General features: G+C 41.8%; 1 protein-coding gene and 1 long non-coding RNA gene across 2 annotated transcripts; one reads left to right on the top strand and one right to left on the bottom strand.

The window, feature by feature from the left end:
• Nucleotides 1–277: 277 nt before the first annotated feature.
• On the bottom strand, nt 278–24,193 carry LOC136448158 (relaxin receptor 2-like). The gene is made up of 22 exons (XM_066447332.1): nt 23,849–24,193; nt 16,975–17,112; nt 16,654–16,737; nt 16,266–16,380; nt 15,975–16,046; nt 14,961–15,032; nt 14,120–14,191; nt 13,248–13,319; nt 13,024–13,098; nt 12,744–12,815; nt 12,252–12,323; nt 10,730–10,801; nt 10,252–10,323; nt 9,438–9,515; nt 8,988–9,161; nt 8,139–8,194; nt 7,552–7,697; nt 6,801–6,959; nt 5,214–5,371; nt 4,814–4,968; nt 4,150–4,344; nt 278–2,128 (listed from the first exon to the last, which is right to left on the bottom strand). Exons 1-22 carry the CDS (start codon nt 24,060–24,062, stop codon nt 2,073–2,075), a joined length of 2,379 nt encoding a protein of 792 aa, XP_066303429.1. The 5' UTR covers nt 24,063–24,193; the 3' UTR covers nt 278–2,072.
• On the top strand, nt 5,222–9,571 carry LOC136448160 (uncharacterized). Its single transcript, XR_010757838.1, has 3 exons — nt 5,222–5,331; nt 8,996–9,337; nt 9,458–9,571. It is a non-coding gene; the product is annotated as an uncharacterized lncRNA (long non-coding RNA).

Below are 24,193 nucleotides of genomic sequence, written 5' to 3'. Positions count from 1 at the left end.
AAGAGGACACTTATGTAGAATGCCTAAGTCAGTCCCAAAGGGAAGGAGATGTGAAAAAAATGAAGAATGTTGTTTGGTGTGTTTAAACCTTCCTGACCACATAGATTACAAAATGAAGGCAACTTTTTTGTTTCTTTTACCCTCTTGCATCAGTTTTGGGGTTCCCAGAGGATGTCATCCATATAAGCCAATCAACATGGCCTAACAATGCTGCATAGCAAGCTTAAATTTGATACCCCTGGGCCCTGTGTAGCAAAGAAACATCACAATTAACATATTAGACATATTGATTCACTTTATTGCAGATCACAGTAACCATGTTTCCAACAAGTTATACTGTGTACTTCACATTGCACCTCACAGTGACTGGAAAATATTCCTCTCACTTGGGAATCACATGTTGATGGTACCTGTCGATGGCAGGTGAAAAGCACTGTGTAGAGCCCCTGTCACACTTGTGCGTATATACAAGTCCGCATGGGTTGCGTATTAACATGTTTTTGGTTTAGATTAAGTTTGCAGCCGAATAAGTGATTTCTTAGGTTCGATCACTAGGCTGCACAACGGTAGATCAAAGTAGAAAGCACCTTTTTCCCCATAAACCTTACTTAAACCAAAAAAATGTTAATGCGCAACTCACGCGCACTTGAATCTACGCACAAGTGTGACTGGGCCCTAAGGAACTACATGTATGTAAACCATCACACAAGTCCCATGGACAGTTTCCACAGAACAGACTTTAGAAATATCTCATGGACTTATGACAAAAGTATAAAACTACAACTACCTAACCAGTCAACACTCATCTATAGCCAGTAACATCCATATAAAAAGATTGCATTCATTCGCAGTACGCTTTCTGGTAACTCTAGTATCTGAAATAGTTACTGATACATCTAAAATATAGTTTCATTTCACATGTTATAATAGTATGTACATTACTCTGTAGCTTGTTTTTACAAGTGCTTTGATTTTAAGTTAAAGGTTACACATGTGGAAAGAGAAGTAGACCAACTCCAACAATAGTGACCTTTGACATCCAAGTCATCTATTTACATTATATTTCTTTCTTTAACAGTTACAAGAATGTTCCTCAAACTGTGACTTAAAAAGAAAGGTAGCGAAATACGCACCTCCAACATTCTTTCTTTTAAGTTTTGCTTGGACACCAAGTTTTGCTGTAGGAAATGTTAATACTGAGTACAAGCACACCTGCCTGTGCTTTATTTTCCTCTCAGGCAGAAGGTGCACAATGAAGAAAAGACCAAAATTTACATCACACTCTTGGTTAAGGGTCTTAAACACATGTTTGTTTGCTTTATTGTACTTAAAATTAATGAGATCCAAAAGTATCACAGCAATTAGCATACTGGATCTTGCATACATATTTACACTCAAAAAATTAGGAAGCTTGAATTTGATCAATCAACATAATGATTATTGATAAAATTCAAGCTTTCTAACTTTTTGAGTTATATATGATTCATATCTCTGATATTACTTTGTCAAATTGTATAGTATTATGTATCACTGGAGAGCCTATCTCTTGCCCTTAACAGTGATAACATTATTCATGATCCTACATTCAAAGGTTGAACAGCAGAGCTGGCTATGCGAGAACGAAATTTCCCTGGGTCTGATGTCAACAATTTTATGGGTGACACACCACAAAATCAGTCATGGTGCTCATATCATTGCACAAAAGTGTAATCATAGCCAATGGTATCATTTTAAAAACAAATATACAAGTTTTCCAGTGATATCGCATTATGCTAGTTACTACAAAGCAGTGGACATATGATCAAGGGGAATTTCAGCAGCTTTCTTTTGTGACCTACTCACACAAGTAGCCCTGGTGTTCAACTCATGAATGTACAAACAGGATTTCGTAGTAAAGGGCACCAAACAAGCTTTTCAATGATTTATGAATAATATGATACATGCATTTCATAAAGTATTGACTATTGACCAAGACATAATCGACTGAAAACAAGTTTCAAAACTTTTTGTGTTAAGTTTGATATATAAACCATTGCCACGTTGACTTCTGTGACCCATATCCACACTCCCCCCTATACAGTAGACTCTCTCTCATAAATCAGCACATGCCCTTCAGAATTCCCTTGGTCTGAAACAAAACAATAACAACAGGTTATGATTTACCAGCAGTTGGATAGGAAAACATTCAACAATTAAAAGTAACATTATTTCCTTTACATATTTATATGTCTGACCAAATATTATGGATCTATCCACAGCTAGCCAGTCACAAAGAGCACCGAAAACATTTTGGGCAAAGGTAATAAAAACCTTATCTCTAACTATAGTACATTTTGTACCATCACTGCAAACATTAGAAGACTGTGATGCAGCTAATATGAAAGTGGTTTGGAAGAAAATGAAAAAAAAGGAATACATTAGAGTCAGTGGATGCCATAATCAAGATCAGAGAGAGAGGGAATATAAAACAAAAAACTGTGAATACCACGTCTAACTCCTGAAAATGAGGAACAACAGAAAATACAACAAGTATGTTGATTGAATGAGAGTGAGTGAGTGAGTGGCCCAGGTTGTGAACTGCCAATTGCTAACAAATCTAACATCTAATAACACCACTTCCCTCTTCCTGTGGACAAATACCACTAGGCACAAAAATAGTATGGCCAAACAGTTTAAGCAAACCAGAGTCTTCGTAAATTTATTGTTTTACTTTAATCTAGGATTTACTTCCATGGGTTGATATTCAATTATCTCCAAGCTGTCCCCAGTACTCCAGTAATATGTGATAATGTAAGATGTAAATACCTGTATCAATTCACTTTGTAAATACCTGTATCAATTCATGCAATGTTATATGTACGTTTGTTTTACATGTGTTTTGTAATACTCCAGGAAGACTAGCTTCGTACTTGTTCATTTGTACTGTATGTAAGCTAATGGAGTTACTTAAGTATCCAAGTACACTAGTATGGATAAAACATCCTGGCCTCATCAGCCCAACGGTACTTTCTTTCACGTGGTGGGAAAAACTCTGCAACCTTTCTTAGACCCCTCTGGCAATTTTGACCTACCATACTGTATTTCTATTTCTAACGTGCAGAGCTAAGTATTCAAATGCCAATTGTGGAACTGCGGACACACACCACTACCACAAACAAACACAGACTGACAACAGAACCTCCAAGGTAATAATCCAGGGAAAGACACATATCAAGTGTGTTTCACAAATCACTTGTACCTAGAACGGCTGCGGCAGCTAGGCATTGTTTTGGCCTTGCTCTGGGAGACCTGTGCATTTGTACGAGTGACATGGGTGTCATCGTCAGAGCTTCAGGCGTAGACAGCCAACCCGGCCCAGACGTAGAATGTTTCAGGGGTCTGAGGGCACCCAGATGCGGAGCACCACAACGGACACGCAACCGTTTTGCGCCGACCAGCCACCGCTTACCTACCGAAGTCAAACATCAGGGATTATTGGAGCCAATTTGCACTGGATCTCTGCCAGAATGCTCCAGTTATTTCATCAATGACGGGTCACAGGGAGTTGGGGTAAAAGAGGAGGGGAAAAGGGAAAAGAGAAAAATAGCGATCGGAACAGATTTCGAAGAAACTTATAAGCAACTGTAAGCAGTTTGAAGCTATTAGTAGTCAGATTTAAAATGTTAAAGTTTCTACTGTTAGTAAACAGTAATAGACCGATCCTGACTCCATCACAATTGGCAGTACAATCAAAAAGAGCATGGCAATGAGCGGATCAACCAATGAGGGAGTGGCTGTATGTTCGTCAAATATTTGCAATTTTGGGTGTTTATTTTGCATTTCTCCATTCTAACGGAGGTCAGCGGTTCTACAGGATCGGTCTATCTAATTTAAGAGAGTAAGGCAACAACTGAAGTAGAGCGAGAGTATAGACACAAAATGGGAAGAATGTAACTGACATATACTGTAATTGCAGAAATTTTCGCGGCGACCGTTTCACCGCAAACTTAAAACCATCAGAAACATTTTTGTCCAATACTGTAGCAGTATGTGACTATGGCACTGCCGCGAAATTAAAACCATCGTGAACACTCCATTTTCTCCTTAGCATGAAATAAAGACCACACGGACTTAAATGCATTTACAGTATACAGAAAGTCTGCACACTACCTAGACTGGCCCTGGCGGACATGGTGGTGTGTCCTGTGCTGTTTCCTGACACCAGTCTGGTGATGGACTGTCTTCGAGTGCGGAAGATGCGGAGAGAGCCGTCCTTGAAGTTGGACGTAGAGATGGAGTAGAGGATGGGGTTGATGGAACTGTTGATAGGCAGCACCACCACAGCTATCACAGCATTAAAGGTCTCTGCAGAAAGACAGTAGCAAAATATGCTATTTGCGAATCAATACTAGTACATGTATTGTAGCACATGTAATGTATCATTCTTTTGTTTGTTTGGACCCCTGTAGTGCCAGTGGCACAATCGGCAGCAAGATTCCTTGCTGGTAACGTTTCAGTAGCAGGGTATATCTCTACAGAGAGGGGTTGCTTACGTAGCCCTTCCCCTTTAACATGCTTGGGCACCTTCCCTGTTTTACATCCCTTCAAAAGACGGGTGCTGCTCTAACCGAGATGTCTTGAACCAGGGTCTCCCAGTTAGAACTATAATTGTAACTGGAATCAGTCAGGAGCTTAACTCAATGACTTTTAATATGTTTGTAAAGAAAATCCAACTTTATTTAGTGTGGAAGTACAGTCACTAAGGTACCACCATGATTTCACAAATATGCAAATTAAGAAATGTGAAAGATGATATTGAGAGCTAAATTCTAACCAGAGATGTTGACTCCATGCAGGACCAGCAGTTTGAGTACAACAGTAGGAATCCAGCAGAGAGAGTCGGTCAGAACGATGAAGAAGAAGCGCCATCCGATCCAGTCAGCCTTGTGAGCGGGCTGGCCGGTCGTGCGCATGCGAGTTCGATGAATGCTGCACAAAACAAAAGGTAAAAACATCATTTACCATTAAACAAATCATATCAAAAACTCAGGTGAGGCAAGGCATTTGATAGGTCGGTATGGAGGTTGTGGAGGTAAAAAGTGGTGAAAGGAGAGGGTTGGGCTCCATCTTCCAACACTGTGCCCTAGACACTGCAAATAAGAGCCCACTGCCCCTACAGCCTCAAAAAAGCTGAGGGACTACCTTTATTAATCTTCACCTTTTATTACACATACCTGACAAGCATGCAGCCATAGCAAAGGAGAATGATGAACCAGGCGCACATGTTGAGACCGATGAACACCACGGCGCCGTACACCCAGCCTTGGCCATACGGAGATCGCAGGTGAAGAGGTAAGCACACGGAACTGCTCCCATAGAAGCAGGTAGAACTCTACACAAGGAAATACGTCATCAGGATTCACTCATTCAGACCCTTCTAGTTCCTAGTGATACATAAGGCAGCAAGTTTCCCTGCTGTTTTAGTAGCAGGGTATATTTTGACATGTACAAAATGTATGTATACATCCAGCCTTTTCCATATGGGGAACGCAGGTGGAGAAGTAAAGCACACTGAACTGCTCCCATAGAAGCAGGTAGAACTCTACACAAAGAGATACATGTACATCATCAGGATTCACTCATTCAGACCCTTCTTGTGCCTAGTGATACAAACATGTGTAGGGCAGCAAGTTTCCTTGCTGTTTTAGTAGCAGGGTATATTTTTAAATGTACATATGCACCCAGTGAAATGCAGGTGGAGAGGTAAAGCACACTGAACATGGATGCAGGTAGAAGTATACAAAATGTTGTTGTTGTTATGTTTTACAAATATGTGAGCCAGTGTTCTCACCAGAATTTTTTCACAGCATAGGGGTCAGGTAAAGGAGGCCAACTTTACGCAACGCAAGTCACGCACAGAGTGCCAAAGACATGACAAGAGTAGGGAGTCTGGCATGCTCCCAAGGAAAATCTTTAAATTCATAACCCAATGAGGCACTATTTTCTACATTTTGAGGGATAAATTTGGTAAAGTAAAGTGTTTCCTCTGTCACAGTCTTATTCTAAAGCCAAATATGAACTTTTTATAAGATTTATGAAGGGTCTCAAGGTTCTCCCAAGAAAGAAACACCCCTATGCTGGTTGAAACACAGCACAGGGGTCCAGATCACAGCATAGGGGGCCCCTATGCTGAAAAGGCCTGGCGAGAACACTGCAGCTCATATGCTGTGTTCTAGATGGTGACTTAATGCCGGCAGACCCATGACTGAGTGCGCTTCAGGCGTTAGCGTGAAACCTCTGCATGGGCAAATCAAGAAGAGTAGGGGTCACCCCATGTGTTTTCCCAAATACGAGAGCCGTAAGCCGCTTTACACTACTAGCTATCCTTTGTCCTCAGCCTGAGGTCAATTGCTTTACCTTTTCAATAATCTCTTTGTGCTGTGGTAAACCTTAAAAGGCCCTTCCCCAGTTGTCTCTGTGCCCACTAATAATCTGAAACTCTATGATGGCTGTTCCTTCGCTTCCGAAGATCAATGGGAAGTCAGTTCTCCTCTACAAACTCTCATGTGGCTGTGCAGCCCAATCCTCGATCTGCACGTAGGTGGGCATATTCTGCTAAAACAACCGCTTTACCTTTTCAATAATCTTTGTTCTGTGGTAAACCTTAAAAGGCCCTTCCCCTGTTGTCTCTGTACGAGTAAACATGCACAAACATGCCTACCTGTATAAGAAATGTATAAGAGGTGCCAGGCTGTTCCAGGATATGTCTCTGTTGGAAGGATGTAATTTAAAACACTGTAAACATGCACAAACATGCCTACCTGTATAAGAAACGGTAGGGAGGCGATGAGAAGGCCGAGGAGCCAGATGCAGGCGATGCACGTCTGGTTCTGCCTGGTGCTGGGCTCCATGGTGCGGAACGGGAACACGATGATCAGGCAGCGCTCCATGGACATGTACGTCAACAGCAGCACGGACACCTACAGAACAGTCATCAAAATCGTCAACTACTTGGAACCAGAAGCTCAACTGTGAGGCTGCTACCAGCTACAGGCATATCCCATTACATGTATCTTCCCATAGGGTAATTTGGAGTTTCTTTTTACGCAACCAGGAATCTCACCTTCAGTACTCCAGTCAGAAGCCCTGAAGAAGGTGTCTTGACAGTTGACAGACACCGAAACATCAGCAGGTGAGATTCCTGGCTGTGTAAAAAGAAACTCCAAATACCCTAAAATAGTATGTTCTACCAACCTGATGAAATTATTTTCGGATGTATCTTCCCATGTTTTTTTATAGATACCCTCTACATTTTAAGTGAAAAAAACATGCCCAACTACTGTAAATCACTTTAATATTGCGCCAGGAAAATATAGCGGTTGGAGGGAAATGGAGTAGGTCACGGCACTTCATTTTAACGGTTTGAACAAACATTACTGCATCAAATATCAGTGATCAAATATCAGCGATGATGACATTTTAGCGGTTGACCAGTGACCGTTAAATCAGCTAAAATTAAGTTACAGTTAACAAATCAAGAATTACAGTATCCTCATTTCTAAGATGTCTCACCTCTGAAGAAAGCATGGCAAGAAATCCTGCGAATTGACACAGTACGCTCTCCTGCCAGGCCAGAGCATGCTGGATGAACTCGCTACGGTACATGACGTCGCGGCTGGCAATGATTAGGAGGTACACACCCATCAACAGATCTGCCGCTGAAGAAGCAAAGTTGGGATTCAGTTTAGATAGATAACAGCAACTATTACCGCAATATTTCCAGTTTGCAACCTCCCTCAAAAATGCTCAGGTAGCAACATTTATCAAGATTCAGAAGACTTATTATTTGCAAGTGTGCTTTCACCGTCAAAAAGGCATCACGTCAAAAACTTTTAAATGTAAGGCATCCAGAGGAACAGTGAGAACCAGCAGTCTCCAATGAGCTTAATGGATTAACATTTAATTTGCTTTTCATGTCAATCAATTTACATGGTATGAAGAAAAAACAACAGTCACAGGGTGCGGGTGGGTGGAACACGCACATCTGTTTTTGTAATTACCAGGGAAACAGGATGGCATCTAATTGCTTTGTTTTATTAGTGTAGGGCGTCCAGAAGACGCGCTGACGCCATGCTAGCTACATATAGTAGCCTGCTTACCACACAGATTCCTGATGAAGAGAGAGTGCACGTTGTTCTCGTTCTTGATGAGTAACCTATGAATGAATGAATTAATGAATGTTTTATTGAAATACAAGAAATACAAGAAAGATAATATTGCGTCATTTCTGACAATCTACTGTAACAGACAACACATCATTTAAGTACGGTAATCTAAAAAGGATGTTGGAGATTCTTTTAACAGAACCAGTAATTCTCACCTGCTGACGATTACTGGTAGTGTTAAAACTTAAAGAATCTCCAATATCCTTTGTTCTACCAAACTTGATATATTAAATTATTTTCGGAGGTAATCTAAAATCCTTGAAGTCAAGACAGTGTAATATGTATATTAGACATTGTTACAGACTAGGTTTTAAAATGTCTTGTGGTACACTGTGTTTCAAATCTTTCCTTCACATCAAGCCATCGTTGAGTAATCTGCCAATATATAATAATAATATTAATGGTTTATTGGTTAGAAATTACCCGTGCAATAGCAGCCAGTGCTGAATTGCTGCAGGGTTTACAATCATACAATGCAGAACAGATTTGCTCCACACTTGCACTTTGTGGAACTGTGGCAAGGGTCTGGGCAGCTGCCATTTGGCGCCAGCAGGTGATAACCTCAATACGACCTTCCCCAACCGAAGTCAGGTACCCATTCACACCTGGGTGGAGTGAGGAAAGTCGTGTAAAGTACCTTTCCCAGGGGCACAACATCGGGACATATCGGGGTTTCGAACACGGGACCTCTCGGTTCTGGGCGAAACACTGACTACCGATTGCGCCACACGATGCCAAGATGGGGTATCGGTGAGTCTTAAGTTTGTATCTATTTGTCCTAACCTGCCCAGGATGACGAAGGAGTTGCCCAGGACTGTGAAGAAGGCGAGCACCCAGACCACGACGCGCAGGAATTCCAGAGCCAGCAAGTTTTCCAGCGAGGAAATGCCGTCGGACTTGGGCGAACATCCTCGTGCTTGAAGGGCATACCGACAGGACGAGAAGTCATCGAAATAGCTGGAAAAGAATGAATCAATTGATTTATGTGCAAGAAAAGTCAATGAAGTTACTGAGTTTCTGTTCACAGAAGGGAAACGGGGGGCGACACAGGCTATCTGTCACTTATGACCCTTGTCTCTTTAACGCCACGTCCCAGAAGTAACAGTAGAACAAGGAGTCAGCCGAAAATGTGGGTAAGTCCCAATTCTTCTATTATATCTAAGTGTTAGTTTCGTAAAGTTTAGTCTTATGGCATCAGTTTGCTGAACTTCAATGTCAGACCAAAGAACTTACACGAAGTATAAATTCTCCAGACTCAGCAGAACTCTGGAATGCTGGCAGTCCTGCGGCATCTCCAGACCTCGCAAGTCTCTGGAGGTAAATCGTAAGAATCCGCATTATTGACATCATACATGTAAGCATCATCGTTCTGATAGAGATTCATGGAAGAACTTTATTGCATGACAATTGTACATGGTACAAAGTATGGCAAGAATTCTTAAACATAATACAAAATAGAATAAAACTTAACATCCTAATTACTTATACAATAAGAGCTAGCATACATTTTGATATAGTGTTATAATCAAGTGGGGCTAATCATTGGTTTCGGTACTTTTTCTAATGATAAAGCAGTCATTTTTACCTATTACCTATTTTTGCATTGTGGGCATTGTTGCATTTAGATATATACTCAAAACAGTCTGTAACATCGAGACTCTTAATAAAGCTTGTTGTACATGTTACTGTACATTATGTGTGGATGCCATGTATGTGCACCCACCTGCAGATTTTGAGTGAAATGCTAGGGGGCATGATATAATTGGCCAGTGTTTAAATGCTACTTGAAATGTCTAATCAAAAGTAATTGACATTTTGTCTCCCCTAGATGAAAGACTACTGCATGATAAAAGTAAAACTGCAAATTTTACACCTATATGGCTGTGATCTGTTTCTGTACTTTAAACGTTACTAAAAACTTGATGACCAACAAAACAGTTTGACTGAACTATTTTTGTGTGGCTTATCTTCTCCACCATGCAGATAATCATAAACCTCAACAGCAAATAATGAAGATAAGGGGAAAACAGCCCGGATGCTTCCTTACAATGAAGTCAGGTTGTCCAGCCCAAAGAACAGGTCAAGACTCAGGGTCATGTCACTGTTGTATGACAGGTTCCTGAGACAATGCAGAAAAAACGACACATCACAATCTTCCTAAAAACATAACTGCAAACAAAGGAGATAATAGACACAGAACAGAAGAATACAAATTAAAGTATCGCAGTATACATGTTGTACAGGCTTTTCATTTCACGTATATGTAATCCAATTATGCACCAAATGCGGTTGCCGGGGGCTTCAAATTATGATCATGGTGACGTCGATGAAACTCTGTATACTTCTATGTAGGACACTTTTTTAATGTTGTCAACTGCTCTGTTTGAGAATTTACTTCCAATTGCAATGTTAATCTGTTGCAAATTAATATAGCTAGTCACTATAGCTTAATCAAGACCTTCTTCAAGACAAATGCTATGATCATGTATCCTATTTCTAAAAAGTATATAAAATAAAGACTTTACAGCAGTTTTAAGTGTCCCAGTTCATTGAAGGTTCCAATAGGTAGAGGTGCCAGGCTGTTCCAGGATATGTCTCTGTTGGAAGGATGTAATTTAAAACACTTAGTGACAATCAGAAAAAGGAACTGAGGATATCTACCAAGGATGTAATTTAAAACACTTAGTGACAATCAGAAAAAGGAACTCTGAGACCTCATACGTTCATGAAATATTTGTAGTCATGTGTAGATTTAAAGTTCACTTTGAGAGTTCCAGGTGGTAGAATGCAAAAACAGGATCTAGTTTGATCCATCTATATAAAAGCATCTCAAAAGATATAGTTTTGCCCATTTGTCAAGATTACATGGACTTGGCTGGTAAGCTGAGTTGCAAATGGCGGAGCACAAAAACAAGTTAAGTTTGACCCATTTTTTTTTTACTCTAAAAGCGCCCTTATTACACCTGTGAATATTGTTTTGACTGATGGTCGAGCTACGTGTACGTCAATGCGCCTTAAAACCTTCAAACTTTTGGGCCATGTAATAAGCAGGTTGGAGTAATTTCCAAATGCTACAGGTTGTCCTATAAGGCTATAGAATACTGTGTGTACTAGAGGGAATAAAACACAGCTGTGTGGATGTCATTGTATGATGTCAGACTCGCTGTTGTGATTTCCGCACAGCTAAAATAATTAAAGTATTACCGGTAGTGTAATTCTGAAATGCTTCAGGCTATCGTATTCTATTAGTACTAGAGAGAGTCTACGTACTAGAGGGATAAAAAACACGGAATTGTAATGCTCTCGGACGTCATTGCATAACGTCAGACCTCGCCGTCGTGACTACCATACAGCTCAATCAAAACGGGAGGTTAGTCCAAAAAGCCGCAGGATATTCTTTGGCAATGGAAGGATACAAATTGCCTGCCACTTACCGGAGTGCAAGGCTGCAAGGACAAAAAATTTAAGCATTTACTGAAAAACCTTACATTTAAGTCGAGCTACATCCAGCTTTTACACACTTAGTCATTAACCACCTGTGACTCTCAAAATGGCAGGCTAATGTGGTTCGAGTTGTTGACTAGAATTTAAAGTACAGTACAGTGGACAGTTGACTACTGAAATCATGGAAATCTATCCTCTCTTTCTTCAAATTTCAATTATTAAGTAAGTAAGCAAGTAAGCAAGCATTTGAAAGCTTTTCACAATGCCTGTAGCTCCAAAATTCTGTCTAAAAACTTAACTGGTTCATTAACAATGATCTCCTTCCAAGGAGCTGTCTGCCAATCAAGAATCGCGACCATAGCCTGTCCAGAAAACGAGATATCAAAATAGGAAATTCCACTGCAGTTCTTTAGAAAGTTGCTAGGGGCCCCCAAAATCTAATAATTTCCAGATCTCATCAAGACCTACCCACATACCAAATATCAAGACAATCCACCCAGGCCTTCTCCAGTTATGCTGGTCTTCTACATAGTACATAGTACATTAACACAAACAGACGCTACCGAAAATATAGCCTTCTTGGCGAAGGTAATTAACACTTACAATTCCCAGACACTGGAGAGAGGTGTGAAGGTGTCATGGCCTATGGACCTCAAGCTGTTGTTTCGGAAGTTGCTGTGAGGCAAACATGAAAAACAACTGTAAAACTATAAATCTAAACATACGCTAGTCGGGTACAAATTTGCAAAGACCTCAAGTCTTTATAGTGTAAGTGAAATAATAATCATAACTATTACAAAAAGGAAATGTTTCACAGTGATACATGAATGATATAGGAATCAAAAAAATAAAAAACCTCAAGTTGTACAAAGTTGGCAAATGCAAACATGTACAGTTTATCATGTTTTTTTCATTTTTACTTTCTGAGAATCTCTGTCTTCTTTACCGACATACATGAGAGTAGATGGAGTAGAAGTCAGAATTAAGCCAATTAGTTGAGATGTGGAGAGATAGAAATGGACTAAGTAGGGCTGTACATGAGACCACTTTGATAAACGTTACAACAGATACAACACAATCTTTGCAGTAACTCACACAAACGTCAAAGAGCTGCATCTGGTAAATGAAGATGGCGTCAGCTGTTCGATATCATTTCCCTCCATCTCCCTGGTAAAGATAAAGCTAATTGGTTTAATATCAACACTCACATCGACACATACAAATACTTTCCCGTACAACCCCACAGGTGGAATGCCCTGCCTGGCCCCTTCTCCCACAATTGAGAAGTTCTGGGCCAGTTAAACTAATGTCACAACAGTTAAACTCAGTTAAACTAATGTCACAACAACGTTGAGACAAAAAGAAGTGGACTTACAGCCAAAGAAGTGCCGGCATGTGGTCACACCACACCCCAGAGGGCAAATCTTGCAGGGAGTTGAACCGAAGGTCCCTGGAAGTCAGAAGTCAAATTTCACAAACAAAGAAACGGATTCAACAGACAACTTGAAGTGTATCTACTGTCCGTGGTACAAAAAAGCAAATGCATGTAGAAGTTAATGATAGTTAACAGTAACTAATAGTAAATTGATAGTAACTTACAACCAGTTAAGGCTGTTTAGCCCCTGGAAAACATCTGCATGAAGTGACCTCAGTTCATTCTTTTGAAGGTACCTATGGTACAAAAGAAGAAGACACTATTGAGTGAGTAGATGTCCCTTGTAAATGCACATTGTACATGTACATTAATCAATTTTGCTAAATAATCTAAATAGTTATACTAAATAATCATCCTGGTTTTGTGGTTCTCTAGACTATTTTGACATAGAGCATAGATCTAAAAAAAAAACCACAGCTTTACGTGAACAATTTTATGGCATTTTCCTTCTGTACAAGCATTTTCTCACCATCAATATTATCTTCAACCTCATGTTAACTAAATCAACATTTACGACAGAAAAGTGTTCTATTTCACTTGCAGAGATTAGGTCCCTGGACCTGTGGCAACCTGAAAATTGCCAACCTAGCTTTTGGCACTGGGCAACCTGGCTTTAAGAAATATTTGGAGCCCTGCAGACCAACCAATGACACCAAAAACTGTGTTGGCAAAGGTGATAAGCAATTTCCCAGGTGCTGTAAAATGTAAAATGTTTGTGGTGATTTGATTTCGCCATAGGGTCAAATGGAGCGCTCTCAGTGGTTTAAAGTTTGCAGTTGAAACAATAGAGGCAGGCTTTGAAACAGAAGACAGAAGAAAAATTTTCTTGTTGGTTTTAAGTTTGCGGTTTGCACTAAAACCATGATTATAAAACCACCGCAAACATTTCCCCTTAGACAGTATTCAGATGGAGCAAACTTTTCCAGTCAAAATCTGTTCTCATGGCTTTAAGACACAAATTGTGCTGGGGTTACTGAGCACCTGTGACTGAGCAAAAACAACGGATGGAAGTTAAGTCTGAATAATTCTTACTTACAGCCACTTCAGTCTCTGTAATCCCTGGAAGGCCCCCGCTGGCAGGCTTTCTAGCAGGTTTTCTGACAAATACCTGTTGGTGGGAAAATATCATTAATGATCATGGGTCGATAATAATGACTGCATTTCCTCAATGTAAATTACTCTAAATAATACTGTTAAAACATTATTTGCATATAGCCAATTCAAACAAAAAGACATTGTTGAAAAGTTGAAATCCAATGTGTGCATTATTGGGCAAAAATGAATGCACAGTTTCTTCACTAACAAGTAACAATAGTTATATCAAAATATAGTACAGTCAGACCTGCTCACAAAGGACACTTAGGAGATTGATCAAATCTGGTCTATCACCCCGACCAGTCGATCGCATTGAAACTCAGATTCGTATCAGCCATGACCCGACAAATCGCTTTCTAACTTGCATTAACGACTAAATCTGACAAAACAAACTCGCCAGTGAGATGGTGGAAGGTGTCAGCTTCCAAAAGATGTTTTCAGATTGACAATTTTGGCACTTTGGAGGTGATTGAATGCGTCCGCGATTTAACATTTAGAAAAAATAGTTTCTACTACTTTTCTACAGCAATTTGTCGGCTCATGGCTGATACGAATCTGAGTTTCAATGCGATCGATTGGTCGGGGTGTCTATGTGGACAGGTGGTCACTATACACAGGATCCTTAATGCTATGTCAATAAGAAAGGTTATCTAAGGGACCCCCAAAAAGTCTGGCCAGGTGGTCCTCATGTACATGTAGAGGTGGTCACTTGTACGAGGGTCTGCATGGGGGGGTCCTGGCAACGCTTGTACAAGCTTGACGGTATAAATCTTGAGACTCACAGCTGCCTCAAATTGGTCAGTCCTTTGAAGGCTCCTGCTGGGAGGGTCCTGATCCGGTTACCACGGAGATTCCTGGGGGGAGGGCACACAAACAAACATGTCCAGTGGGGTCAATGACCTACAGTTACCCAAGGTCGATCAGATGTCTCTGAGATCGGAGACTGGCTGGGCAGAATCAGACAACAAACAAAATGAAAATGAAATGCAATAACCGTACCCCTAGATATAGGTATACTGTAAATGCATTTTAAGTTCACATGGTTATAATTTCGCGATAGGGAGACAATGGAGTATTTGCGGTGGCTTTATGTTCGCGTTTGAGACAATAGTAGACAAGGGGGTAGGATGGCAAAAAGGTTTGCGGTGCTTTGAATTTCGCGGCAAAGAGCTTACCACGAAAACCGCCAACATAAAACCACTGCGAACATTTCTGCATTTACAGTAATCTCATGCCACAGCACTCATGTCCAACCAAGCACACCGGATCATCACACCCGACTCATGAAGTGTGTTAGGTTCTTCTACATGCAGATGTTGGATGCTTGAGGCTTAAATTGTTTTGTATTATGATGCATGCAATGAGTTTACAAAAAAATATATACTGCAAATCTATTTGATATTGCATTTTGTAACTCTAGCAGTTGGGGGAAAAGGGAATAGTTCATGGCATTTAATTTTAATGGTGGGAACAAACATCACTGCCTCAAATGTTAGTAATCAAATATTTGCGATGATGCAGTTTTAGCAGTTGACTAGTGACCATTAAAGTAGCTAATCAAAAATTAAGTTACTGGTAAGAAATCAAGAATTACAGTATTGTTTTTGCGAACTCATGAAGACCTACCCACAGACCAAATATCAACTGAAGACAATCCATCCAGGCATTCTCAAGTTATCATGTTCACAGACACACACAGTCAGACCCATGCAACCAAAAACATATCCTTCTTGGCGAAGTTAATGAAACCATAATGAAACCGTACCGTACTAAAAAGTAAAAGAATCAAAACTCACAGGCTCTGAAGGGCTGTCAGCTTGCCGAGGGAATTATTCTGGAGGGATTCAATCAAGTTGTGCTGCAAGTTCCTGCAAAGCACCAGCAAGCGGCATGACTAAAACTTCAACTGTACACGAAACAATGAATATTTTCTGGACGCATTATTTTCTAGGTGTAAATGTAGACTCTACCAGTCACCACGGGTCGCTGGGAAAATAGTAGAAATTGGCCAAATAGAGTCGGCTACGGAGATAAGGTCAAATTGCTTGTAAATACATTATCTTCTTGTATAATGCTTCAGTACTTACAGCCTGGTGACGTCTTGGGAGATGTTGGCAGGTACGGACACCAGATCTAGCTTGTCACATTTGATGTGTGTGTAGATACACTGGCAGACGTACGGAACTACAGGCTTGTCCAGATCTGTTGTAAGGAGAAACATAGCTGCAATATCGAGTTGTGTGGTAGGTAACATAGAATAGGTACTTTCAATCCTAGAACAGTGGTGTCACCATTAACATCTGTGTAGCGTTGACTATAATGTTGATTTCATTTATTTATTTGCTCTTGAGGAATAGAAAAAAAAATTCGTCCTCAATAACTGTGTAATAACGTTCTTGGCAAAGGTAATAAGATAAGTATAACATGTATATTACATTTGTACTATCAATCAAATATAAGGTGAAAATGTCTTACGACAGTCCCTTGGAATTCCAGCTGACTCCAATGCTGGGTTCACTACTTGACTCTGCAGATGATCTGCCCATCCGTTGTTGTCTCCTACAATAAAATAAATGAAATAGCGTTTAAATTCAATAGACTCTACCAGGCCCCAGAGGCGGCTGGAAAGAGTAGTCCAAATAGACAGATGACACTAGTAGCTCAGAGAGGCAAGCTTAACTCCTCCCATGTTATCCATTTGGCCAATTTCTACTCTCGCCAGTCCTCTCTGGAGCCTGGTAGAGGTTATAAATCCATTCCAAGGAGACTCATGGTTGTTCTGAAGTTTCAACTCACCACAGTTCGCTTCATCCGCGCCGTTGCTGCAGTCCTCCCTCTCGTCGCACTGGAGCTGCAGCGGGAGGCACGTGGGCAGGCTCCCGCAGGGAAACTTCCCCAGCTCGCAGCGAGGCTCTGATTTCGGCTCGGGAAAACCTGCAACAGACAGGGTGGGAAATCAGGACAACCTTGGAATGAAACTGCCATATTTGAGTCACTTTGACTCTATACTTTGACTCGCACTTTTAGCTCTTCAGACTCTCCTACCTGGAAGCGACTGACAATTGCAGGATAATTGTCGTACGCGCCACAAAACGGGGTGCGACCTTAGGCCAAGTAACATTAATGTTGTGTTTTCTGTTTCATTATGAAAGTGGGGTAACGCTAGATAAGTAACGTTACATGTAGTTTTTTTTCTTTGGTAATAGATTTCCAGTTCAACATCCATCTAAAAGAAGACCTTATATCTGGTGGGGCTCTTTGGGGTATATTCGCCAGCGGAATATTTCTCCAATTGGTCATTGCAAAATTTCACTACCCTGGTCACTGCGAAAATATAACCACGGCGAACATGTCCACTTTTACAGTATCCCGTCAGGGCAGTCTGCCTGGAGGCTTATGTAGGCGGTAGACATGGATTTTTATTTAAATGAAGCCGTGAGGACTACATGACGCTTTTCCGTTGGCTAGTGCTGTAAAGTGCAATCATACGGCTCGCGTATTTTTGGCCAAGCACACCGGGTCACCCCTACTCTTCTCGATATGTGTGTTGGGTTCTTTATACGTGCAGAGGTTTGACACCCTAAAGGTCCCTCATACACGGGGCCGCCGGATATGAAACGGATACCAGTCAGAAAACCCGGCCAGAAGGGCTTTCGGGTCACAAGAAGAACTTTATAATTATATGCCTGCAAGTTGCGGAGCCAAAGGACCGGTCTTTCTTCCTCATCGATCACTAGACTATATGGGATGTCACGCCCTCAGAACTTACCAGTAAACTGAGATAAAAATAAAAATCTAATGGGATCATCTAAAAGGTCAAAATAGTCTGTGTCTAAAAGCAAGCCAACCAGAGTGTGATCTTAGGGGAGGTTGGATAGTGAATGAATGAAAACCTTTATTGTACACATATACCCACTGGGTTAAGTACAGGTCACAACAAAAGAATAGTTACAGATACATCTAATCTCTATACATTGTCAAATTACCACAAGAATTATAAACTACTCAGATTCGACTTCTCCTCGCTTAGAACTTCGTCATGGTAAAACATGTAAGAGCAGATATGGTTCATAATCAATGGTTTGTCTGAACTCATTAAAATATAATTGTATTGCTTAGGTGTATGAAGTAGGGGAACATAGGTTGTATCAGTCTATGAAGCTCAGTTCTCTCTTTGTTGCATGATTTACATTCTAGTACAAAATGGTGTTGATCCTCCATTTTATCTAGATAACAGTATTGGCAACCGTTGTTCCAGGGGAGTGTTAGTTAAAAAATCCTCACACACCATAATTGATGTATAGGGCGGTGCCCATCCCCGTTTCATAGCCCTGGGCCACACTGTGGTGCAATCACTGCAGCAGGGGGCTAGTCCACTGGCAGTGGAGTGTGTTTAACTTCCATACTGTTTCAGAAGTATGTACCATTTCTATAAAGTCTTTGGTATGACTCAATGCGCCTCTTGTCCAGGAGTGTCCCAACCCGGGGCTTGAACCCGGGCCTTCTGATCCAAGTAATTTGAACCAGATGTGGCAAGTACCAGAAGAGCAGACCACTACACCACAGGGACACCCCCCCAGGGGAGTGTGGTCCATCTCATAACAGGCGGCGCGCTCTCCGCAGGTCTCTCCTCGTGAAATTCACCAGACTGTTCGCACTTCTTCTGTTTCTTCTTGAACGTGGACATCTAGCGATGCCAACACAGGGAACAATGGGTTCTTCTTCTCCACTCGGCCCAGTCCTCCATCAGTGAGCGAAGGTCTTCTGTAGTGGTACCGGTATTACTGAGCCCAGCATCCCTTTTCAAGTTGTTGATGAATGTTGTGCGGTCTTCGTATTCGCTTCAAAGACCAGTTAAAACATCATCTCAGAGTGGCTGACATCCCAGTGGCTAACTGGGAAAGCAGTGCTGCTAATCGAGCAAATTGGAGAACTCTTACCAAGCGAGGTGCAGAGAGGTTTGAAATAGCCAGAAGGGAACATCCGGAGGTGAGCCGAAGGAGGAGAAAGGCGGCTGCCCCAAACCCGCCAACCCAGGCCCAGTTCATCTGCGAGCGATGCGGGCGAGCATGCCACTCCAGGATAGGGCTGTTCAGCCACCAGAGGGCCTGCTCAACCCCTTTCCACTGTCTGATCCTCGACTACGGGAAACGAGCCATCAGTATCATCATCATTCGTACTAATAAGTAGGAATCGTCCTCTGTCTGCTGACCTTCTAACCAACCAGACTACACACGGCTAGCCAGCTTAACATTCTCCAGAGCCGGGCTCATCATGGTGCCGATGAGGTGTCACTGAGTGGGACGCCGCGGCCTAATTTTCGTCTCGCAAAACGATCGTCGCCATTTGAAACGGTCGATGACATTTTAGGCGCATTAGTACGCCCCGTCAGTGTATTAGCACACTCTAAAAACCTCATTGGTAAAACCGCGATGTTTCGTGGTGTAGCGTATACGGGGGTTTAGGAACTGAGACTTTCTGACCCGGTTTCGAACTCGAGTTGGTGCACTTTCGTTTTTCACTCATCATTTTTACACAAAAGGGCAGAACACACAGATACCGAACAATAAATTCTTCAATTTTGGTCTTTCTCATCTTATTCTTTGACTTTGGATGACTATACATTCTTGCACAGAGTAAGTTAAGACAAAATCATGTTTTTACGAAAGGAAAAGAGGCAATGTGTGACATAAGTATCAGGGAAGACACCCCTGCATAGAAGTCCTAGGAAAGAAAACATAACACAGAAAATCAAGGGGGATGAAACACCTTAAGAGTCCTAGGGAGTACACCCAAGCCAAAATAGCCAGTGGGAATGGCCCTTGTAACTATATGTAATTGTGTACTAGTATATTTGTGGAATTATAAATGCGTTGTTATACTATGTATTTATGTATGTTTGACTATAAATGTATAGAAAAAGACATTGGTATTTAGATCTTCAATTTTGTGTGTGCAATAATTGCGGCCTATATTTACTAATTTTGTAGCTTCTTTGTACGATTTACAATCTGGTCGCAAACATCTTTGTCTTCTTCTAGAAGCGGACGAAACTTGATGCGCGCGCTACGCGGATGTCAGCTGCAAAGTCGTGTAGTTTACACGAGGCAATATGGCCACAAGGTCATTTGCGTCCCTGGGGTAAGGAGAAGATGTTTGATCGGATTTCGTCAGGTCAATCGTTGTGATTACAGAGGACGAGATTTGGGGCGGGGTCATTTCCGAACAACCTGACCCCATTAGAGGGCGTCGAACTCTCGCGGTCACGGTAATGCAGTACTGTCCAAGCAGAGGAGTGGGACCGGCAGCACTCGCCAGTACGTAATCATCTCCATTAAAAATGGAGATATAGTTTTGGGTGTGTCTGTCTGTGTTTCCGCACTATTGTAGTCAGCATAACTCAAGAACCTCTTGATAGATTACGATGATATTTGGTATGTTGGCATGTGTTGTGAAGCCGAAATTCAAGGTCGATTTTGGGCCCCCTGGTATGTGACCTTGGTACTGCAGCAGAAATTCAATTTTTGTATCTTTTGACCTGGATGTGCTATGGTCTTGATTTGTTGGTGGCAGATAGCTTGTGATGTAATGAAGACGTGGTGTGGGTTTGGGCCCCCTAGCAGCTTGCTCTGGAACTGCAGTGGCGTCATCGGGAAAATCTTCTAAGGAGAATAACTGAACAAAGGAACGACGGATTTCCGTGATATTTAGTATGCAGGTAGCTTAGACCGAGATGTATATAATGAAGTGTACATTATGCTAATTAGGACTTAATTTGCATAACTAATGAGGCATGTCTTCTTAATGGCAAGTGGAGCATCAACAGATACCAATTATGCAAATCAATTCTAATCTGGATAATTGATGCAAAAGTGCCATAATTCATCTAAGTGGTAAATGATAGGACTGACAATATTGTGACATGTGTAAGTTAGTCAAGGTGTTATTGACCATGCATATATTATGTAAATGTGTAAGTCATTTGCATACACAGAATAGTTCATGGAGATATGAGGTCGCGGAACTCTTGTTATAGCTGTAACCCTTGTTCTAGAAGATTACCATACAGATATTTGATTCCTGCACACATGGTGTGCCACACAAGAATTGGGCCAGGGGTTTACTGAAACCGTGCTGAGAGAAATTCCGGTGAAGTCCTGTCAGACCGAACCTCTGGAGTGGGTCATGGACTCGACACGTCGAGGGATGTACCTCGGGCCAAGGCCGACGGGAAAAATATACAAGACAAACTATAAACATATGCAGTAGGGTTCAAGTTTGCTGCGGAAAGTTTATCCCAGACCGGGGTCAAACGGGGACAAGGCGACAGAAAAGAGTTGATAAGGGCCGAGCTGAGCGAAACACACCAGCATCGCAGCGCCGCAGTAGGTTCAATATTGATATTTATACCGAACGACCTGTCACACCTATTGCACATTTAGCTGCAAACGTTGCTACTGAAAAGCTATCTAATACTATGGTCACAATTGGAAAAAGGGGACCTACCGGGCAGTTTGCGGGCTATTTTTGGTACTTTCGAACGTTACCCCTACGTGGCCCGTGGAGCACCCTGGCTTTGGCTACCTGGGTGGCTATTTTGGGGCACGGCCTGGCCCCTGGAATTTTTTGCCGAGTGCCGAGTAAAGGGCCAAATGTCCTTGTTGGACCCTCACCTCAGCGGATGAAATTATATCTGATCTGTAATATGTTTCCAAAGACATTTCTGTACGGACAAAATTCAGTCTTCAAAAACGAAGATTTAAGAAAAAAGGTCACGAAAGTGTAACTTTCCCCGCCACATTCAGTGCGTACCAGACACACAATTAAGAGTTGTTTTCCAACCGTGACCCCTCCCCTTGAGAGATGTCCTAGATCTGTAATGACGAAAATTGGGTCAAAACAGCAAAGCTTTGCAGTAGAAGCCCCCGGGAACACATTTTCTGTCAATTTCCGTGAGAAAACGTACAATTTATGGCATTTATCTCGAAGATTTACCCACACAACTGGGGACGTCTAAGTGCGAACACGTCAAAAGACGAGAAACCTATAAAAACAGACGATACATTTTAGCCATCCTTGTAGATCTGTGACAAAGCTATCAGTGCCACATGGTCCAAATCTTCACAGTCTGACATGTGTCAACCTGATCTCTCATCTCTGACATGAACATTTCAAAAGTCTGTGAGTATTTTAACGGGGGGGGGGGCGTGTACACAAGCGTCAGGTCTATTCAATATCAAACCTGTCAAATGACTCACTTTGCTGCGAACACGTCAGAAGACTGAAAACCCATAAAAACAGACGATGCATTTGAACTGTCTGAGACCTGCACCACATGGTCTAAATCTTCACAGGCTGACCCGATCACAGGTGGGTAACGTTATGGATATTCTGAAAATCTGTGAGCATTTTAACAGGGGGAAGCGTCAGTTTATTCAATGTTAGACTCGTCAAAAGACAAGAAACCGTATATCAACATCACAAAGCGACGAGAAGAAGCCGAACCTATGAATTTGAGTAGTTTTAGAACCATTGCCTTAGATTAGTATTAGAAATTCTGTCAGCGTCATTATATGAACATTACCATGCACAGTATTTTGTATTGATATGCTTGTACTTAGCCCGATATGGCATGAATGCACAATAAAGGTTATTATTGTTATTATCATTAGACGATATACCCGCCGCCAGAGCAGAGCCTGAGCTTTCTGCACCAGGGGCGGTGGTGGCATTTTACTCCAGCCTTGTAGACCTTTGACAGAGCTGTCAGTGGCACACATGGTCCAAATCTTCTCGGTCTGACATGTGTCAACCTGATCAAAGATGTTTAACGGAATCAATATTCTAAAAAATATTTGAGTATTTTGACAGTACAGGGGGGGGTCACACGAGCGTTAGGCACGATTGCCAATAACATGTCAAAGGACTCACTTAGACTTGCTGGATCGCTACTCAGCCTCTTAGGGTCAGGTAAAAGGGACCGAACCCCAAACAAGTCGGTCGAAGCGTAGAGCCCAATCATATGCGGATAAAGTAACGAACATGTTAAAAGTCTTGAAGTTTTTTAACAAGGGGGAAAGCCCACCAGCCTAACCAGACCTGTTAAAAGACCCACTTAGCCTATAATTTGCTGGATCTCCACTCGGTGTCTTGGAGGTGGTAAAAAGGATCACAAACCAAACTAGTTGGTTGAAATACGTAGAGCCAGATGAGGTCCAACCCGGCACAAATTTGATTATCGTCTTCTTACCAGGCTCGAGAAACTAGATTCTGCAATCCACGAGAGCTAACAGTTCACATGAACGCCACGTACAGAGGCTTGTTGTTCCACCTCTTCTCGGCGCATTCAGTCATTCTTACCCCCGCCCCCGATACTTGCCATGTGCAGTGCGACAGGTAACGTGCAGATATAGTACAACACGACGGGATACATTTTAGCCATCCTTGTAGATCTGTGACGAAGCTATCAGTGCCACATGGTCCAAATCTTACCACCTCGAGAAACTAGATTCTCAGGCAATCCACGAGAGCTAACATTTCACATGAACGCCACGTACTACAGTACAGAGGCTTGTTGTTCCACCTCGTCATTCTACCCTCCGATACTTGCCATATGGAGCGCGACAGGTAGCAGATATAGTACAACTAACACGACGGGAAGTAGTCTTACCTGTACAGACACAGGTGTGAAGAAACAAGGCCGGGAAACAGACAACAAAGCGCATCCACTGCATAGTGTCCTCCCGGGTGACTACACAGGCCGGAGAGTCAGTCTGCTTCGGTAGAGTCAGTTCTACGAGGTCACGTAAGTGTTGATCTCCGCATGCAGCACCGTGGAAGTGACTCGAACTAAAATGGCCAGTGTAATGAATGTAAATGAGCATCACGTGGTTTTTGCGTCAAAATTGACCGCCCTAGGCTTGTAACGAGCAACCAATGGGATGTGACGAATCACGAAGGTAACCTACTTTCTGTCTAATGTGACATTGTCTGTGTTTCTTAAAATAACTCAGCG

Source organism: Branchiostoma lanceolatum, chromosome 14, assembly GCF_035083965.1.
Source record: "Branchiostoma lanceolatum isolate klBraLanc5 chromosome 14, klBraLanc5.hap2, whole genome shotgun sequence".
Taxonomy (NCBI): Eukaryota; Metazoa; Chordata; class Leptocardii; order Amphioxiformes; family Branchiostomatidae; genus Branchiostoma; species Branchiostoma lanceolatum.
This window is presented reverse-complemented; position numbering and strand designations above follow the sequence as displayed.